The sequence below is a fragment of the Argopecten irradians genome, chromosome 1 (assembly GCF_041381155.1).
Source record: "Argopecten irradians isolate NY chromosome 1, Ai_NY, whole genome shotgun sequence".
In the NCBI taxonomy this organism is placed as follows: domain Eukaryota; kingdom Metazoa; phylum Mollusca; class Bivalvia; order Pectinida; family Pectinidae; genus Argopecten; species Argopecten irradians.
This window is the reverse complement of record NC_091134.1, coordinates 25364449-25387573: the sequence shown is the minus strand read 5'-3', so window position 1 is coordinate 25387573 and position 23125 is coordinate 25364449. Positions and strand designations below refer to the sequence as shown.

General features: G+C 33.1%; 1 protein-coding gene across 2 annotated transcripts; it reads right to left on the bottom strand.

Annotated features, from left to right (window-relative positions):
• Positions 1–594: 594 nt before the first annotated feature.
• Positions 595–23125, bottom strand: LOC138321840 (uncharacterized). Of its 2 annotated transcripts, XM_069265845.1 has the most exons (11): positions 23013–23084; positions 22414–22496; positions 11640–11921; positions 11005–11221; positions 8794–8902; positions 8139–8288; positions 7620–7781; positions 5648–5730; positions 4545–4665; positions 3840–3989; positions 595–2957 (listed from the first exon to the last, which is right to left on the bottom strand). In XM_069265845.1, the coding sequence occupies exons 3-11, from the start codon at positions 11776–11778 to the stop codon at positions 2805–2807; spliced, it is 1284 nt and encodes a 427-aa protein (XP_069121946.1). In that variant the 5' UTR covers positions 11779–11921; positions 22414–22496; positions 23013–23084; the 3' UTR covers positions 595–2804. The 2 variants fall into 2 exon arrangements, with proteins under 2 accessions (XP_069121946.1, XP_069121939.1); XM_069265838.1 differs by lacking the exon at positions 22414–22496 and having other exon boundaries at positions 23013–23125.

Genomic DNA, 23125 nt, shown 5'->3' with positions numbered 1-23125 from the left:
CAAAAATGTTGGTTACATGGTGTCTTTTCCATCAACATATACATACTTTTAAATGATACTGATACAAACATGACGAATTTCAAAAGTAACAGAAAATCTGAGCAAACATAAATGACATAAAAAAAACCAAATAACCACAGATCTAGGTTTATTGAAATGTAAATGAATTATTAAAAACATGAACAAGCAATAAAAAACTGCAACTCTGAAATATCATATCAAAGTTTGTATCAAATGAATAGTAAAAAATACAAAATAATAGACATGTTCACCAATTATGTTTAAATTAATATAAATGAAAACATTACCTTTCATATTGCACATGATCAGAACAACTACCACTGTGGTATGTTGGCTATAAAATAACAAGGGATTGGAGCATTTAGAGTTAGGACAGCTAGGCTAGTCCACAGTGTAGAAGTATCTTCTGCGGAACGTCCTTCTATAGAAACTACATGTAGGCTAGTCCACAGTGTAGAAGTATCTTCTGCGGAACGTCCTTCTATAGAAACTACATGTATCTAACACACTGTGGAGGAAACAGTCTACAAATCATTTCTATTACTGATGTACCTTTTTGCTACGAAAATTAGTACATTCATTGTGTATTGCTTAAGTTTGTAAATTCTAATAAAGACCATTTACTAAAAATGTGTAATTAATACATATGTATGCATAAAGAATGAGTTATTTGAGACAAAAAAAAACCTTCTACATAGCATTTAATGCTACCGATTGTGAGCAACTTTAACTTTTTCATATATTACCGTACTTAATGATGTTAAAAAACAAATCAGACACAAAAGTTTACTCCAGAACAGTAAAGTACACAATATGACTTACCGGTATTGAAATTCTTACAAGTAGAACCATGGTACTTAACAGTCAGCTGATTATATATGGTAGGGGGAGACCAAAAGGGCTGAAATTAATATTGACAAGAAACTGTTAACAACACTTCTAGGCTATTTGGCCCAAGTGACTTGAATGAAGGTAATTTATCAACAATTTATATAGCCACTTAGATACTGATATTTGGTGTTGCACTAAATTCTACAAATATTTTCCGGACATTGTATTAATCAAGCTGGTGATCCAATGAGTAATGTAAACATACAAAAAAATGATAAGATGTAAAACTATTACATCATAGAAAAACAATTAACAATAAATGTACCCTAATTAACAATATCTACAGAATAACATATCTAAAAACAACAACATAATAACAAACACTCAATCAGACTAGCCATATAAATATTGTGAATGGACTTTAAGTCTGAAACAATTTCACCATGATAGACAATGATGAAATGTGTCACCTTTTGATTTTTCATTGCTAACATCAGTAGTCTATTGTTCCAAGTCATGGAATGTATTAAAGGAGACCAATATGATGCTTTGATGTTGTGTTATTTTCAGCCAAACAAATTTCACTGTGTCTGTTAGAATGTGGAACACATAATAACAAAATATATGTTAATGGTCGATTCAGTTTCACATTATCATACAATGCAATTTCATAAAAAAAAAATTGAGCCAAATATTAAGTAGAAAAAAAATCTGTGGAGTAAATTGCATCAGTCATGAAGCCTGAATATTTTGTTCATATATTTAGTTTCAGCAATGTTCATTTTGCACATCTACATTTCTCTCAGTTCCTGGATGGTATGGCGAAACAAATTATTATCATTGCAAAAGCATTAAAGTTATCAAAATAAAATCTCAACTTTAAATATCACAAAAGAAACTTTGGATTTCAAATATACAAGGATTAACAAACAAAATGAAAGACAAATTTACTTTCCTACACAGAAATCAAACAAAGAAATCTGAGTGGAAATGATTATGTACATTACAATGTAAACAATTTTCAGATGATTTACCAAAAACTTGAAAAAAATATTGTGACTTTTTTTAATAATAAAAACATGTATATATGCAAGATTGTACTTGATTACGCCCTGTTAACAGCTTAATGATGACTACATGGTCACAGTTGTACAACAGAGGAACTTTAAGATAAAATAAGAAATACTAAATAATTGTAAGGAGTAATAGGAATGTCTCAAAATTTGGTCCACTGATTAAAACAAAAACCTTAGCATATTATAGAGTTATCTGCCCTTGTGGGTTTTGATTGTGACAATATGACCTTTAATACACTCACACACATATATGATGTCATAATCAATATATCAGCAGGGGTAGATAACTCTCTAATATGAACTTACAGATATGGGAATAATCGTAGTATATAAATATTTATGCAATTCTATAAATAATTCTGTAATATGTAGCTCTTAAGCTAAATACATTGTAGGTCTGTGGACAAATGCACCACTAACATAAAACAGTAAAATCTTAAACCATTCACCTCTGAAATCAAGTGTAATGGGCTGTCCCAGGTCTGCAAGTAGACCAGTCCAATTGTGTTTTAAGAGTTGAATGAATAAATTTGACAAGTCGTGTATTCTACAAAACATTTATCTTGCATAGATTTCATTTTCCCCTAGGAATTCTGCATTAAAATAATACATTATTCAATTGAATCTTACTTTGTTAACTTACAGCAAATAGACTGTTCACATGTTGCACCATTTCAACATTGAAATAAAATGATATTTTTGTAAGAAGACTGGCAGAGATCAACAAAATATTAAAACTCCTTAAAAATTATCTTTGATTTTAACAAGGTAAGAAGATTCAGCTATAGTCATATTTAACAGCTCTCTGGTTCTGTATCCAGAACTATATTACAATATATGCCTATATTTCATGGATTCTCTAGCTAAGACTCCATTTCAAACCCAAATTGTTTCCGGGGTATCCTCAAGTCCTGATTTCACTTGGTTTTGTTGGTTTTTTGTAAGCTTAATTTGATCCAAAATGTCTTTTGTGACTTCCTCACCATGACGAAGCACTTTTTTCGGTAAGAGGGACATGAACAATTTTACCTGAAAGGAAGGAAAATATATTTAATTCAGGGCTATTTCCATTCTAATTACAGCTATGTTCATTTAAGGACATAAGAGGTTTTGCTGTTCAGGGGGAAAATGGGTATCTGTAGGAAAAATTGATGTGTAGAATGTAAAACTACATTTCATAACACTTTCAAATATGCCATACTGTAACATTTGAACGTCATCATACCACTGATCAGCCTTAAAAAGTCCAAATCAATGCAAGGAGACAAAAGCTGATTGAATACCTAATCAATATTTAGTAAATTGTTTGCTATCAATAATACATTTCCTGATTTCACTACCCCATTCCCAATTATTTTGATCCTACAATTTTGTATGTTGTAGCTGTAATACTGTAGCTCTAAAGACTTCTTGAAAGGTAATGATGTCTTGAGAGCTACAATTGGTACATATTACTGATAGTAGAATGAAGTGAACATTTTATAAAAGGTTATTTACATGTTTGCATGCATTTCGTCAGATTTGTTTTATATTCCTTTAAAACCTGCCAGGTAACATATAAAAAATTTTCAATTCACATGTTGCCACATATATTTTAATAAATGTATCACATATAAAGTCCTTTCAAAGGAAAATTGCACAACAATACTATAAATTACGAAATTATGATATATCATGAAAGGAAAGGTAGGCAAATTTGCATTTAGAACATAGGTTTTGTTAATTTTGAGCCAAAATAATATATACCAGTACCTTCATCTATATGCATAAATAATTGGAAACCTCAGAGAAAATTGTGCCTCATCCATTGGAGCAGTGCTCCACTAGGACCCATAGGTACCATTTCCTACCAGGCCAAACAGTATTGTAGGCCGGATATATTGTTCTAGGCTAAGTTGTGACCACACCCACCTGATCTGGCGGGAGAAGTGTATTGAAATAGGCCGGTAACTTCTTACGCTTCAAACTTCCTCCCTTAATGATTTCCTCAAGCACCACTAGGTAGTTGTTCCTGTTCATCATCTGTAGTGATATGGCAAGTGTCTGTTCAACATTGAAAGCCTGGATATAAAGCAAAATACAAAACTAATATTAGACTGTTTTTCATAAATAAAAATTTATCTCCTATTGTAAGAGAATATTTATCATTGATTAGGTTATTTGTTTGCAAGAGTAACAGCATATCAAGAAAAAACATATTTGTTAACACAACCAAGTAATGAGAAAACTAATACATGTACAAAACTGCATGCTTAAAAAATTAAGATTAGCCTACATCATAAGTAAATGGATTCTGAACTTAATGTTATTGTGAAGAAATACAAGCCACATAGTTCAAATGTAAAAAATGGACAGAATTTTTCTAAAGATAAAAATATCCTGTATTTTACAGTATAACATTCTTCTTTATGGACTCATAATTCTTTGGAACAAAATTGTTAAAATCTTATGTTAAATCAGCATTGACAAAATTTTGAAGACTTGACATCATATTTTCTATATGTTTGGTATGAATTTTAAATAAGTCTAATTCAGGGATTTTGTAAATTTAAGATCATGATTAAGTGAAAGTACATATACAATTAACGACTGTGGATTTATAATGAGGATTATCACCTGATGATACCAGCCTGTGGGTATTATCAACATTTCACCGGGGAAGAGATCCACCTCCAGGAACTGTACACGTTTAAATCGTGGGTACTTCTTAGTATCCACGTCAAAGGCATCAATGGGACTGTGAAAAGAAGGTCAGAATGGTATCTGTTACATGTTAATGTGTAACACTAGCTGGCTTATAATAGTTGTTTTTCTACAATTCTACATTAAATCCAACAGGTGTTCTATTCTAAGTAAAATACCATTCACAATAACTAGAAACATCTGTATGAAACCAATACATTGCCTCCATACACCAATGCAGGAACTCCTGCCCTCTCTCAGAGTCTTCACCCTCCAAGAAATACTTGGAACTTATTTACCACCAATTCTGAGGATGTAGCAGCCAGATCAGGAGATGTTCCACTAACTCTGATACCATGGTAATCAATGAACAACCTAGTCCAATCATACTATACTAGTAACAAGTTACGGATATTCTGTGATTTATTTTTTTTATAAATAATCAAGTAGCTTTAATACATTCAGATATCAATCCTTCACCCCTTGGTACAAAATCAAGTCAATTACTTTTTGTCTCTACATAAAAATCCTAATCCATATTGTAAACTTTGATAAGATGAAGCACATAAACTACTGATAACAAAAGGAAATAAAAATGATCTCACCTATCATAATAAAAATGATCTCACCTATCACAATAAAAATGATCTCACCTATCATAAAAAAAATGATCTCACCTATCATAATAAAAATGATCTCACCTATCATAATAAAAAATGATCTCACCTATCATAATAAAAATGATCTCACCTATCATATTAAAAATGATCTCACCTATCATAATAAAAATGATCTCACCTATCATAATAAAAATGATCTCACATATCATAAAAAAATGATCTCACATATCATAAAAAAATGATCTCACCTATCATAATAAAAATGATCTCACCTATCATAATAAAAATGATCTCACCAATCACAATAAAAATGATCTCACCTATCATAAAAAAAATGATCTCACCTATCATAATAAAAATGATCTCACCTATCATAATAAAAAATGATCTCACCTATCATAATAAAAATGATCTCACCTATCATATTTGCGGCACTCAAGTGGGAATCCACAGCGGACAGGGTCTACATACAACAGATGGTCCTGACCCGGAGGTATCAACTGAAAAAGTACATTACAGATGGAGTACATGTTATGGATGGAGTAGTCTGGTTTGTCAAATAGTAGCCTCCCTTTTATAAGTAGTTCCAAGGATAAATTGGAGAGTTATCTCCCATCCCGTAGAATACATGTATTAAGGTTCATGTAATGGCTTTAAACAGTGATATTTTGCAAGCCTAAAACTCATTACTGTGCTGCAATTGAACAGAACTAATTTCATTAATTGTTGGTATATACCCTGGCTAACTGTCAGTCTTACTGTTGATATGTAATTTGTGAAGCTGCTTGTAAATTTCAGTAAAATATGAGAAAAATGTATGTTTCTGGAGAAGACATAGAACTCGTGTGAATTGCATTGATGGAACCAAATAATCATGCCATCGTGTTCAGTTGTGAATATGCCAGTTACTCCAACAGTTTGTTTGGCAAAATCGGACCAGCAAATAGCGCCGGAGCCTAGTGTAGTAAATGCAAATGGCTGCTATAAATGGCAGATCAAAAATATCGCATATAAGAAGCCATCTCAATTGATACAAATGTTTTTATAGACACCATAAGGTACTCTGAACATAACAAGAAGACTCTTAATGAAAAAAATAGTTCAAACAATCTGTTTGGGGCGAAAAATGCAAATTTCCGGAAAGAGCCTCAAAGTTCACATTTTAACTATTTTTTTTCGTAAATATTCTTCTTGTCATGTTCAGAGTACCTTATAGTGTATATAAGAGCACTTGTATCAATTAAAATGTCTTCTTATATGCTATATTTGTGATCCGCCATTTAAAGCAGCCATTTGCATTTACAACAATAGGCTCCTGCGCTATTCGCTGGTCCGATTTTGCCAAACAAACTGTTGGAGTACCTGGCATAGTCACTACTGAACACGATAGCATGTTTATTTGGTGCCATCAATGCAATTCACACGAGTTCTATGTCTTCTCCAGAAATATACATTTTTCTCTTATTTTACTGAAATTTACAAGCAGCTTCACAAATTACTTATCAACAGTAAGACTGACAGTTAGCCAGGGTATATACCAACAATTAATGAAATTAGTTCTGTTCAATAGCAGCACAGTAATGCGTTTTAGGCTTGCAAAATATCACTGGTTAAAGCCATTACATGAACCTTAAGAACCAAGAAATTCTCACAGTATCGCAATATTTTCTATTTACAAGGCAGGCAAGACAGCAAATTGATATTTGCCTGTTTGTTTTTCTGTTTGGTACAGATCTTAGTGTAGAGAAGAAATTCTCACAGTATCACAACATTACCTATCTTACCTGTACTGTTTTTGCCTTTACATTACTCTAATATCATAGTCTGCTGGAGATAGCGTATTAGAATTTCGTAGTGGTAAATACATAGATGTATGATAATGGTCTTACGTATACGTTTTCACTGAAAAAGCATCAATACATTCAAAGATTCTGAATGTATCAAAACATGGATGGATTTAGGTCTTCATGATGTCCTTTAAATGTATTCAGAGTTTGGTTATTATTAGCCTTTTTTTGAGAAACAGATAAACTCAAAACTGTAACCATAGTCTCATTATTGTAATTCTCATAATAAGTTAGACCAAACTTGTGATTAATTTTTTAAGTCAAAGACAAAATTTGAATCCGATGCAGCAGTATTTATGACATCAAAAATAAAGCGTGAGCAAAAATTCCTCGATGGTCAACAGTCAAACTATTTATCACACAGTCAGCCGTTTCTGTGGATTTCAGTTTTGGGAAACAATTCCTCAGGTTGGTCCCAACACCTCGGGAAAAGAGTTTTGACTGTTGACTGATCAGGCACGCAACAACTGTATATTGTTACACTATTAACCAGTGTGGTCCCTAACAAGTGTTGTTACATTGTTGACCAGTTCAGCCACTACCTTCCATTTTTTGTGTCCCTGGAGAACTGCGCTGATTCCTGTCCAATTATAGGGGTCCATGTGTAGGGAGGAGCGAGAATGAGCCGTACCCCACAACATCATACAGCCCCATGGCCTAACCACCTCTGGGAACAGATTAAAGAAATTTTCCTCTGCATATTCCTGTTAAAGAAAGAGCAAAATATTTACATTACATGCATTATTAATCAGAGTAGACAGAGAATTACATTGAATCAGATTTTGTTGTTGTTTTTTTTCTTGTTTTTTTTTTTAAACAAAACTCCTAAAGTGTACAGTTGTCCATACACATTACACACACCTTAGATTTTCACCTGATCAAGAAATCATACCTTTAGATAAAGGTGGAATTGTTCAAAATTACAATAAATAAATCATAACCTCAGACTTCATTTTAAATATCTTAACACTTTATATGAATTTAGATCATAAAGGAATAATTTTACTTGAATATTTATGGCAAAATGTTTGTTTGCCATCAAAGATAGTATTTCTATATACATTTATGCCAATATCATTTTTAAGCTCCGGTCGCATGACAAGGAAAAGTTCATCCTCAAGGTAAGTCCAGGTGTCAAAGCTGGCTTCATTCAGGTGGTCAATGAAAACCTCTAACGGTAAAGCATGGCCAGTAGCATGCTGCAGTCCTCCCTAAGATATAAACATACGCCATCAATGTAATGTATGAGCATCACTGTTTATCAAAGCTAGAGAGTAAAGTTTATGTTACTATATCAGCTAATGACACAATCTGAAGTGTTAGAAAGAATTTTAATTTATCACATCCTCATTCCAGTTATAGCCTTGCAAGTGTAGTTCATTCACATATGTTATTACCTTAAGTGTCATCACTTGTTAATTGCAGTTCTTGTTTTGAGATAAAAACAATCATTTAATGGTATGTGCAGGAAGGCAAAATGCTGGAAAATAACTGCAGCTTCTATGTGATTTTTAAGTTTGAAAAGCAATATGCACATATTTTTTGAGTTTTTGGTCAAAAAATTAAAAGTTCTGTAGAATGTTGTTTCCAGAGAAGCACTTGATCAACCTGTCGAGCTATAGACAGAAATTTTCTCTGGCCGAGCAGTATAATACAGCTAGCATTCACCAGGGCTACACCTGTATGGGACAATTTAAAGATGTTTTAAAAACTTACCACCACAGCTTTCATCACCACTCGTTCTTTGCCATATTTCCGTATAAAAACTTCTTTTGTCCAATTCATTGCCGGCCACTTGGTAACCACATCAGTCAAAATTACAGGCCTGAGAACAATACCAAAGAGAAAATATGGATCAATAATTAATCTATCTTACTATCACACATAAACCTATTGGTTTGAAAGCCACGAAATACTGCAACAAGCAAATATGTAACAAATTTCATCTGTAAATAAGATTGATAATTCAGATAAATTTTCAAAAGTCATTGTGAATCAAAATGTGATGAATAAGTTTGGAATGCTTAGCAAATTTAAGCATTTTTGTATCGCAGCAAGTACCGGTATCCATTTGTATGTACCATTTACTTGCCAGGGATCAATCTAGCTCTGATTTATTACCGTTTTTGGGTAAATTTCCCCTCAAGGAATGAATTCCCCTCTGGCCTAAAATTCACTTAATGAATTAAAAATTCCCGATTTGAAGCTAAAACATTACCGTGTTTGTAACACAATTTCCACTGTGACTTATTTTTCATTAATGTTTTTAGGCTTTTGTTTGCAAATTTCTTGAAATTTGTCATACAGCTACTGCATATTTGATGATAAACTCAAATTTTTCATTATTGAGCTTAAAGTCTTGCTTTATTAAATCTAAAAATAAAATAAGTGGTTTTACAGTACTTTTCATCAAAATGAATATAATTTGGAACAAAAAAAGAAGATTCAAATTCTCCTATAATTCGCCAAACTTTCCCCCTATTTTGAAAAAGGGTAGTTTCCCCCAAAACCTAGATTGATCCCTGCTTGCATATATGTGAGCTAGAGTAAAACATGAAAAATTCCAAAAATTGGAAGCAAATCTAGGTCTTAGCATGAAAACCAAACAGCTTTATGAACAAAGCCAATTTTGGAAATCTTAAGAAAGATACTTTGTCAACTGAGTGACAGAAACTGTATTGAATATGTATACATATATATACAAAAAAATGACCATGCAGTTCCTTTTATGACTACAAAAGAAGTGGATATGGTTGGAGACTTTGGGCCCTTTTTGCCCACCAAATCCATCACATCATATTTAGTGAATAATTGTTGTTGTATTTAGTACATCCCTGATTCAATTGTAATGTAATGACTTACTTTGCAGCTATAGTTGTCATGGTAATCATTCAAAATATGCATAAAATATGAAAATGTGAAAATTTGGAGTCTTTGACAATATTGGCCATTTCTTGTCTATGAAAACATAGATTGCATCTTAGAACAAAATTTATATTTACTGAGAATCTTTGTGGACTTCTAAAACATCTTTAGGAGAAATACAAAGGATGTGCTCTAAAATGATTTCTTAGACAAAACAATAGTGTCAAAATTTCCACATATTCATAATTCATGCATAATTTGATTGGCTACCATAGCAACTGAAGCTGCAAAATCAAACAACCTTCATTACAATTAAATTAGGAATGTACTAAATATATAAAATCCAACAATCAAAATACTAAACAAGATGCAATTGTGACGGGTGCCTTCACATAAAGTTCCCCCAATCTCCACAGAGCCTAATTTGACAAGAGTAACCTCACCTGAATAATGATGTGACATTGTGTTACCAGTAAGTAAATTTTATTTCGCAGAAGAAAAATGAACTTGGACCTTAAGTGGATCCCTGCTGACTAGTGAATAAAGGGAGATAACTCTTACTGTTTTTTTTAGAAAATTTGAAAGTCATAAAATTTGTTTATTTTTACTCATAATTATGATATTTTTCATTTTACAAATTTGACTGATTTAAACTACGTATTGAAACCAATTCCAGGCAAATCAGACCAGTAGTTAAATTTCTATAAGCAGTTCAATTTCGAACAAAGATTTAGGCTGTGGCGGCCATCTCGGATGCTGGTCGGAAAAAATGAAACCGGTCGACACATCCGCAAAATTTCATGGCGATCCAATTTTTATATACAGTTTTCATGAAAATGGTCAGAAAAAGTTGCTGCAGAAAAAGAAGACCAGAAGACCGTTGGGGTTATTAACAGTTTTGAACAACTGATGGATCTGGTGGCCAAAACGGGCCCAAACTTTTGTACTCCTTTGCATCCTTTTGCATCTGGATCTATAGGTACATTGAAATATTCTTACCCTGATCAAACATGTTGAAAATAATTTAATTTGTATACGATAAAATGAATTTTGTTACATTACCATTTAGCATCATAAGTATCGAAGAACTCATCAAGGGAGAGACTTGATCTTCTTTCCACCTTCCAGTTGTGCTGTGGTCTTTCATAGTACTCCAAGTTGTACTCACGTTCCTTCATCGCCAATTCATGGTCAAATGTGTAGGGGTGTTGAGAAAGATTAATAATTTCATTCAAAGATCCCTCCTTAAAATCCTCAGGGACAACGCTGAATGATATACCTTTATAAACAGAAGAAACATGTTCAGTGGATACCCTGTCAAGTTCCATCAATATACATGCAATAATAAAAATAATGTTTGAATGAAAAAAGGCCTATTTCTCTCCTATCAAAGCGACCACCTCTGTATAAAACCACCTAGGTGCTTAAAAAGGCCACCTTTTTTTGTAGTCCTAAATGACAAATGTCAACGCAATTTGAACTGTGTATATATGTGTGTGCAAATCGCAAATATATCTCTGTGGAAAGTCTTTTGTCATATTAATCATGAAGTTACATAAAAAATCTTTTTAAGTAATTAAAATTGCCCTACAATTATAGAATAATTAAATTAATGCATTATAAACCGATACCTGTTTGTTTATTGGTAATTTCCTAACTTACTTCCAGCTGAACCTCTTACTACCAATAATACTAACCTGCAATCATGATGGAAGAAACAATCAGAACCAGCAGAAGACGGCATGGTGTGACCAATTCAGTGTTAGAATTTTTCTCTGCAAGAAGGAGCAGAGCTCTGGTCCTAGCACATCCAGGTTTAGCAACAGCTTTCGGCATTTTGATCTCATCCGATTCAGAGTATGTACGTTACTCTAAGGGTATTCTCATCCTGAAGTCTATCAAATTACCTGTTTTCAATGCATTGTACGTATACATAGGATACAGTGCGCAGATTGTTCCACATCAGAGAACAGCCACACCTGGATTGCAATAAAAGACATGAAGTCAAGTCAATTGATTTTATTAAAATCAAATGAGATCAAGCAAGTTGACCAACTAACCTATATGACTACACTGAACCATTTACATTCCTTCAAAATAAACGTGTCAACCTACACATTACATTTCAAGGCATTTCCGTAAATTTGGCCTTAAAAAACACTAATTTGACAACCTAGCAGTTACATATCAACCTGACAAGTTAAATTCCTTAACCAAGTAATAACCTTCCAACACAATTCCTATAAACATCAATCAACCTACCAATAACATTCCTATTAATGTACACCTATCAACTACCAATAACATTCCTATATATATACACCTATCAACTACCAATAACATTCCTATATACACCTATCAACTACCAATAACATTCCTATATATATACACCTATCAACTACCAATAACATTCCTATATAACACCTATCATAATAACATTCCTATAACACTACCCAATAACACAACATATACTACCAATAACATTCCTATATACACCTATCATCTACCAATAACATTCCTATATATATACACCTATCAACCAATAACATTCCTATATAACACCTATCAACTACCAATAACATCCTATAGTACACCTATCAACTACCAATAACATTCCTATATATACACCTATCAACACCTATCTACAATAACATTCCTATATACACCAATCAACTACCAATAACATTCCTATATACACCTATCAACTACCAATAACATTCCTATATATATACACCTATCAACTACCAATAACATTCCTATATATATACACCAATCAAACTGCCAATAACATTCCAATATATATACATCAATCAACTACCAATAACATTCCTATATACACCTATCAACTACCAATAACATTCCTATATATATACACCTATCAACTACCAATAACATTCCTATATATATACACCTATCAACTACCAATAACATTCCTATATATATACACCTATCAACTACCAATAACATTCCTATATACACCAATCAACTACCAATAACATTCCTATATACACCTATCAACTACCAATAACATTCCTATATATATATATACCTATCAACTACCAATAACATTCCTATATACACCTATCAACATACCAATAACATTCCTATATATATACACCTATCAACTACCAATAACATTCCTATATATATACACCTATCAACTACCAATAACATTCCTATATAATACACCTATCAACTACCAATAACATTCCTATATACACCTATAACTACAATAACATTCCTATATAATACACCATCAACTAACAATAACATTCCTATATACACCAATCAACTACCAATAACATTCCTATATATACCTATCAACTACCAAACTTCCTACCATCAACTACCAATAACATTCCTATATATACCTATCAACTACCAATAACATTCCTATATATACCTATCAACTACCAATAACATTCCTATATATATACACCTATCAACTACCATTAACATTCCTATATATACACCTATCAACTACCAATAACATTACTATAGATATACACCAATCAAGTACCAATAACATTCCTATATACACCTATCAACTATCAATAACATTCCTATATACACCTATCAACAACCAATAACATTCCTATATATATACACCTATCAACTACCAATAACATTCCTATATACACCTATCAACTACCAATAACATTCCTATATATATACACCTATCAACTACCAATAACATCCCTATATACACCAATCAACTACCAATAACATTCCTATATACACCAATCAACTACCAATAACATTCCTATATACACCTATCATCTACCAATAACATTCCTATATACACATATCAACTACCAATAACATTGCTATATACACCTATCATCTACCAATAACATTCCTATATATACACCTATCAACTACCAATAACATTCCTATATACAACAATCAACTACCAATAACATTGCTATATACACCTATCATCTACCAATAACATTCCTATATATACACCTATCAACTACCAATAACATTCCTATATACAACAATCAACTACCAATAACATTGCTATATACACCTATCATCTACCAATAACATTCCTATATATATACACCTATCAACTACCAATAACATCCCTATATACACCAATCAACTACCAATAACATTCCTATATACACCTAACAACTACCAATAACATTCCTATATACACCTATCATCTACCAATAACATTCCTATATACACATATCAACTACCAATAACATTGCTATATACACCTATCATCTACCAATAACATTCCTATATATACACCTATCAACTACCAATAACATTCCTATATACAACAATCAACTACCAATAACATTGCTATATACACCTATCATCTACCAATAACATTCCTATATACACCTATCAACTACCAATAACATTCCTATATACACCTATCAACTACCAATAACATTCCTATATATATACACCAATCAACTACCAATAACATTCCTATATATACCTATCAACTACCAATAACATTCCTATATACACCTATCAACTACCAATAACATTCCTATATATATACACCTATCAACTACCAATAACATTCCTATATACACCTATCATCTACCAATAACATTCCTATATACACCTATCAACTACCAATAACATCCCTATATACACCTATCAACTACCAATAACATCCCTATATACACCTATCATCTACCAATAACATTCCTATATACACATATCATCTACCAATAACATTCCTATATATACACCTATCAACTACCAATAACATTCCTATATACACCTATCAACTACCAATAACATCCCTATATACACCTATCAACTACCAATAACATCCCTATATGTGACGGCGACTGACAAAATGGGCCCAGATGAGGAAAAATCACATTTTCATTTTTTCACATTTTTATTTACTTTATGGTGTGAAGATCACGTTTACAAAATATTAAAGCCGTAGGATAAAGCATTTAAGAGATGTGCGACTTTGAATGAGGCACCATGTAGATTCATTAATGACAAAATTAGCGACGTCAAATCATCACGTCATGAACATTGACGTCATGTCACAAGGCTGCCAATGACGTTACATAAAACATACAGGTGCATATGACTATGCTTTGGACTGGTCTTTAACACCTGTAATTTATTAAAAAAAAGTTTAGCTCGATCAGTGTTACATGAAACTACATCATTGTACGTTCTATCAAAATACAAGATAATCTGTGACACGTACATGTAACAATCTAAGTCTACGATGTGACGGGGTGAAACACTGCGTGCTATGTGTAACAAAATATTTTCGCGTGTGATTTAGTTTCATGGTTTGGAATTTTTACCATTAATAAATCAAATATGATATATTTTTTTTAATATTCATGATTCCACAGCAACCGCCAAAAGAACAACTTCACGAGGAAAATTTCATGCAATGATATTGCTTTGTATGTTCGTATTTAAAAAGTCAAAGATCTATGCATTTGATTAAAGTTTACATGTATATGCTTCCAGATTCTTTTAACTAGAATGTTGGTATACGAATAGCATTAATGGAGTGACCAATGAGATATATACCGAAGAAGTCAAATAATATTACATTTATGCATGAACAGCCTTTAGCTACATGCACATGCATGCGTATGCGCTCATGTGCTAAGAATTGACGAAGTCCGAATAGATGATGTAAATAAAACCGTCAAAACTAAATTGAATGTGGATTAAATGATCAAATAAAAAGACAAATGTATGAAACATCGTATACGGGTTAGATGAGGTTTTCAAAGTACTAGTGAATCGAGCCCGAACCCTCCGATCTCTTTGCGTTCACCCTTGGAAACCACAGTGTACATGTCTAAACACCCGTCGTGTAGGCTGATTAAGTTGGCCCATGTTCCTTTCCGTATGACCGGAATAATGTGTCGTTCTATCTCATCCACAATACGGCATATAATACATAAAATTATACGGATTTATATATATATTGTTATATCTATACATTCAAGATCCATCTTGTTTTTGTATCAGTTGTTCTTAATCTGATTATAGTGTGCGGGTTTGTTAAATGGTTTTTTTAACGATATGACGTGGACAGTTCATACATGCACTCGAGATCGAGCAAAGTGGTCACAATATATAGCACTCGGGAAATGATGGTGGGGAAGGAGGTTATTATGGTAAACAAAGGCAATTCAGTTTAATAACTGTTGTGTTTTTTAATCAGATCAACATTTAAAACACTAAAACGATGTATGTCTTTTACTGTTTTTTTCTGTTAAATGTGTGTTTTAAGTCAACTATTTAGATTTCTTAAACTGTGAATCAGGAAGTGTTCGTAGTTCTCCGATTCACACATTTTAAATTTTATATCATGTAGATATACTACTGGATTTAGTATACTGACCCATTATGGCACATAAAACAAAAATCTGTGGATGGAGTGATTAGATTTAAGAAACGATTGATCGCATTTACATTTAAGACTCTTTCCTTTCAATATATCTTATAGACTACTCAAGAACTAAACCTATTTTTAGAGTTCTACTTTATATATATATTTCGGATAAAAAACGTTAAGAGAAATTGCAATACACACGATTGAAAAAAAAAAGACGAAAAAAACGTTTCAAATAGAGGGTTCTGAGAATAAGTAACAGTTTATATCAATTTGAACCCACCACAGTGCCAATAGATCACTATATAGAGGTCCTAATGCTCTGGATCTAAAGTTCCACAGTTTTTTTATCTTGATTATAAGACCCCTAAAACCAATATATGTACACTCTGGTACACAGATAAAAAATTGATATAAATTGTAACTAATTCTCAGACCCCTAGCTCTTTCTAGATGGTGTAGATGAAATGAAAAATACTGTTTCACCCTAAGATTTAAGCACTGATGAGTGATTTGACTAGACTGGGTGGGGTTGGTGTGCGGGATCCTCACAAAACTGTACAAAGTATATATAAATCATCTTCGTCCCTTGACCACTTCCTGCATCATGTACTGTATAATGTCATCAAAATTAATGTTATGGTCACAATGATCGGTCGATATCCGGAGATAGGGGGTAATCGGGATTACACCGCTGGTTTTGGGCCATTTTCCGATACTGGACAACACCGGTCAAAAAATTTGTCCGACATAATTTACATGTACATTCAAAGGAGGCCGTGCGGTAATCGTACGACGTCTGTTTCCAAAGAATTTTTTGGGGGGGCCGGTGAGGCAGTGAATATCGACCTAACATATCTAATGCTAAATCGATCGATTATCATGATGTCCGGGCGATAACTGGCCTATTCACTGGACATCGTACGAATATCGCCTTAGTTGATTACGGACAACGAAGGACACTTGTACCCCAGGCCCGGCCAAATGTCGGGCGATATGATTGCCGCTCGATTAAACGATATGTGAAGGATATGTGGGATATGTGGCCGATTATGAAATTCTACGGAACTCCGGGAATATTCTAACTTCGAATTAAAAATCTTTGGGCACGTCCCCAATGCTGTCTGAGGGTCCCATCCACCGGCCGGCCATGTCTGGTGTCCGTCCGGAGACCAGGCAAAAATGGCTAAAATGCATGCCGGGAATACATCCTAAGCCTAATCGGAAGCGGATGTGACCAAAGCATTAGCACTGAACTCTACCGACGTCCACTATAAATACCACATTCCTTGTTATCATCGTCGCATAGTTCTACAAGAAAATAGACATCATTTGCACTGATCAGAAACTTAACTTATTCTCATACAAAATTAAAGATCATCCACAGGTGTTTGGTTCTATAGATATTTTTGTTCTATCTCTATCTACTCGAATTGCGTATGTATACATGTAAAGAGAAAACAATAGTATAAAGCCAAACACCTGTGGTTCATCTACAGAATTCAATTCTCGGCTGATGAAATCTGCTTCCTTGTCCTCTTACAATTCAGACAGAATATTTCTAACACAATTTTCTTGCCTTTATTTTGTCTTTAAAACAACATCCCGTTGTTTGCATTTTAAGTTTCCGTACTCGTGATATGTTTGCAACATGTATATCAATGTATTCGGTATAATTTCAGTGACTTTTACGACTTTGATTTTCGATATTTTATTTTAAATATGTTACGACGTATTGCAAAATATTATCAACTTGTGAAAGAGCAAAGCCTGTGGAATTTCCAGAATATCTGTGAAGAAACAATATTGCTAGATAAGATTTGAAAATGTTAAAACTGTATTAAATTTATTTATAAATATATTTGTCCGGATCCCCTGACATGTGGCATATTGGAATTTCAGTCGAAACTGATTGAGACAAATCAGAATTTGTTTCACTCTTATCTTTGATTGATTTGCCATGAATATATTAATTGTTATCTCTACCAACGAAGAGAAAAACAATTTCAATATTTTTTTTCTAATGTGCTGTTTGCAGCTTTATTTATTTATTTATTTGTATTTTTGTGAGAAAGTACCTACATGTATATACTGATCACCTGGTACTCACCAGTCTACCCTTCATATTATGTATTGATACTTTACAGGTAGTTTAATTTATACATAAAATGCGGGCTTTATGAAACGTAGTTTATTGAGAGATTCCGCAAATACACGTGTTGACGTCGGCAAAAAATGTGCGTAACTTTATAACGTCATTTATTCCGACGTCATAATCGCCGCATCTGGGCCCATTTTGTCAGTCGCCGTCACATATACACCTATCATCTACCAATAACATTCCCATATACACCTATCATCTACCAATAACATTCCTATATACACCTATCATCTACCAATAACATTCCTATATATACACCTATCAACTACCAATAACATTCCTATATACACCAATCAACTACCAATAACATTCCTATATATACCTATCAACTACCAATAACATTCCTATATACACCTATCAACTACCAATAACATTCCTATATATATACACTTATCAACTACCAATAACATTCTTATATACCTATCAACTACCAATAACATTCCTATATACACCTATCAACTACCAATAACATTCCTATATACACTTATCAACTACCTGTACCAATTCTGGGCTCACACTATTCATTCGCATTTTCGTTAAAAACAAATCGATCTGGCTAATAGCTCAAATAAATTCATCCTAATTTGCAAAAAATGCTGAAGTATTTCTTTACACATCCATTATATAATCACGTGGACAAGAGCTTCAAACATCGTTTTTATCAGTCGCATTACTTTCATAGCAAGTCTAAATCAGTTACTGTACCGTATATATTTTAATGTTGAAGGGATGTAAAGTTACAATACTCACGATGGAGTATGGTTTAATGAATGATTGGGATCTTTTCTATGTGTGTACTTTTCAATTGATGCAAAAAATAATTATTTGATGCTTCTTAGTAATGCTGTGAATGCACAATTTGCTAAATGAAATTCTTATTTGCTAAAGAGAAAAAAATCACTTTTGCAATTTTTGCTAAGCAAACTGGAAATTAGTGTAATCCCAGCAATAACATTCCTATATATACACCTATATACAGGCCCCTTGGGGTCAGCCCCACCATTTGTGCAATTTTCGGTCAGTAGCCCATAAGGATGCTACCAGTCAAAATTTGTTAAATTATGGCTTGGAGATTAACCCCATCATTTGTACAATTTTGAATCCCCACCCTATAAGGATGCTTAGTGATCATTGCATAAGAGTGCTATCCCATGCTTAGTTTTAGAGAAGAAGTTGATAATATGAAATTAGCCAAATTGATTCTTTTGGCCCCGCCCTTCAGGACCCCACTATGTCAGCCCCTTCACTTGTATAATTTTGAATCCCCACCTTATAAGGATGCTACCATTGCATTATGAGTGATATCTCATGCTTAGTTTCAGAGAAGAGGTCATTTATTTGAAAATAGTTGTGTTGTTTATATGAATATAGCCAATTTCACCCCTTTTGGTGCCGCCCTATCAGGCCCCTAGGGTCAGTCCCACCATTTGTACAATTTTCAGTCAGTAGTCCAAAAGGGTGCTACCAGTAAAATTTTGTTAAATTCCAGGCAGCGGTTATGGAGAAGAAGTCAATTGTTGACGGACGGCGGACGGAAACGGACGCTGCGGTATCGCATAAGCTCACCTTGATGCTTCGGGCAGATGAGCTAACAAAGTGATGTAGCAATGTATTTATCTTTATATATAATACATACAATTTTTTAATGTATACAGTGATATTTTTCTAGAAAAAAAAATGTCTGAAAAATTAATGAGCTACGTATACCGATAATGTTTTATATGCTTATGCACAAGTTATTTATTGATTTTGAATCCCAAACATATAGGTAATTGTTTTACTGAAATATTTATAAAGACAGAGGATATTGATTATACCTGTATCAGCCTTGAATTTACAAAACAAATCTATCTATTGGATACTATCCTCTACTCACAAATACACACTAATGTATGACACTATTTTATTGTTAATGTCTGACTGAATGACTTAATTATTTAGGCAGTGAACACAAGGATATATTTAGTGTATGTATGTTAGGAAGGATATGTCTTTAAGATATTAAGTTAAACTAGGTGTTCAGTTGCATTACAAAAAGTAATACTTTCATAACACAAATCCGAAGATTTATGAAGATTTCTAAAACATTTCAATTACGGTAACTAGTGGGTTGTTTTTTTAAATCGATGATCAGTTTTCATTTTTTTCCCAACAACTTAAATCTTGTTACCAATCATTTGCCCATATCACACATAACCCCTGTGAAACTTCTTTCTGGAGTCTAGAATATATATGTATAGTTCTAGAACTGTTCTGGATAGATATAGATTTGTCTTGTAAGTAACTCTTCCAATGGAAAGTTCCAGAATTCTATTTCTACAAAATTAAAGTTCTAAAACATTTTGTGGACCAGTTTTAGAACTATTTCAAAACATCATTTGTTCTCCATATGTTCTGTGTCAGTTTAATAACTTGACATGCTCTTCAAAAGTTCTTGAATTTTTCCATTTACAATTTTGTATAAAAGCTTCAGAACAGTTTCAGAACTAATACTATTCTGCATGAGTCACATGACTTCTACATATTTTTTCTACAAAATGGTGATTGTGTCTGCTGAAGTATGGAAGGGAAAACATGGATTATTTGTTTTAAAATGGAAGTTTTGGCAAACTTGTGAAAGGATTATCTCATTTCTGAATTTCTTTAAGCACATATGAACACTTTCAGTAAGTTTTTATTTATCTGCAATTTTTTATCAACATGAAATTGTTGCACACTGATATTGATATTGAATTCATATGCATAGATATTGGTTTGTGTATTTGTCAATTGTTATTGAATTATGTTGTGTCCATATAAACTATCATACTGTCCAACTATAGGTTTATTTTGGACAAATACTAAATTGGAATGCATAATGAAATTAATTGCTGCATATATATCCTTGGTAACACATTTTTTGGTTTGGTTTATTATTTTAACATCCTATTAACAGCCAGGGTCATGTAAGGACGTGAGAGGTTTGTTGGTGGAGGAAAGCCGGAGTACTAGGAGAAAAACCACCGACCAGCAGTCAGTACCTGGCAACTGCCCCACATGGGATTCGAACCTGCATCCAAGAGGTGGAGGGCTTGTGGTAATATGTCGTGACATCTTAACCACTCAGCCACCGCAGATTCTAGGTAACACATTTTTAGCACTTCTATGGCAATATGAACACATAATGAACAAAGAAAATTTTGGTTAAACTCTTCTGTTGTTATCTTTTGATAAACATGTATATAGGGAGAATACCTATTGCCATAAGAATTAGTTTCATCAAATATTAAATGTATTATAACATCATGATTCCAATGTAATTTTCATAAATGTTTGATAGAAAATTCCATAGAAATTTATATTTCCAATTGCATTATGGAATAGTTCTAGAACTAGTCTGGAAAATTTGTCCTACATCTTATTATGTATTATTACCAACTAAGTTTTTAATTTGTAGCCAGACTGGACCAGGTAGCTCAGCGGTAGAACATTCGGCTAGTGTTCAGAAGTCCCGGGGTTCGAATCCTGTGCTGATCATGACCACTACATTTTAATTGTCTTCTCTTGTTCCAATACATGTAAAGATAATAAACCTAAATGCTGTGCCGGCAGCCTTAGTTTTCAGAAGTCCCAGGGTTGGAATCCTGGACTGACCACTATTTTTTAATTGTCCTCTCTAGTTTCAATACATATAAAATTAAAGATAACCTAATGGTGTACCGGCAGCCTTAGTATATGTTTTATACAGTACAATGTACCTGTGTAGTATTATCATTGACGGTTCCTATATACAGTGTAATCTGTCAAACCAGCCCTTGTCTAATCCAGATCCCTGTCTATTCCAGCATAATTGTTAGGGCATTTTCTTCTTAATTTATTGTGATTTTAACCTTTTTAATCTAGAAGCCTGGCTAAATATGCTGGTTCATCAGGTGACATATGCTTTAGACAATTAATTTAAAGTAATACGTACGTAACTGTTGTTAGGGAATACAAATACTGTCTGCTGAAAGTGTTGATTGCACTTGAAGGAGACCTTCAGGCACTCCACGAGTACTACCAATGCAAAATTTACATAAATTTTGTTTTATATTAAATATTAACTATTTTAGTTAATTGTTAATCTAAAAAATCGGTGTTAAGGAAAAGAAAAATTAAGATCAAAAAGCACCATCAACTGAAGAAAATGCGTCTGCATATGGGATTTATGTGAGAAACGAAAAGTCAGTGACTGTCACTATCGAGACTATTCGTCCCATTTTGATCACATAGAACAAGAATGTATTTAAGATTCGTGTGAATACAATATGTCTAAAAAATAACAAAATTAACAATTTATCACGTCAACCTAAGTCTTACAATAAAGGGGACATGTTACATAACAAGCATTTTGTTCTATATGAACGAGTTGTCTTTTCAAATTCTGACATGAAGTTTACTATTCAGTTGTATTTACATTATCGGAATATCCTGTGACGATTTTTATGGAAGTGGCGAATGAAGCATCTCAATAAAACTATAAGATAATCATTTTTTTCTTAATGGAATATCATCTACCGAGCACATGCTTACCACTAACAATCCCGCGCTTCGTACGATCTTGCTTTGCTGCAGCTGCTGGAACCTGTCTTTGGTAACTAACAACCGACTCGTACCCGTGATGAGGAACTAAATTAAATATCCGG

Excerpts from the sequence above, each read along its gene's own strand:
- LOC138321840 (XM_069265838.1), bottom strand. The coding sequence starts at position 11,778 with ATGCCGAAAGCTGTTGCTAAACCTGGATGTGCTAGGACCAGAGCTCTG. Across the intron at positions 5,731-7,619 it reads AGGGACACAAAAAATGGAAG|TTGATACCTCCGGGTCAGGA; the intron begins GTAGTGGCTGAA and ends GTACTTTTTCAG. Across the intron at positions 3,990-4,544 it reads CCACAGGCTGGTATCATCAG|GCTTTCAATGTTGAACAGAC; the intron begins GTGATAATCCTC and ends CTTTATATCCAG.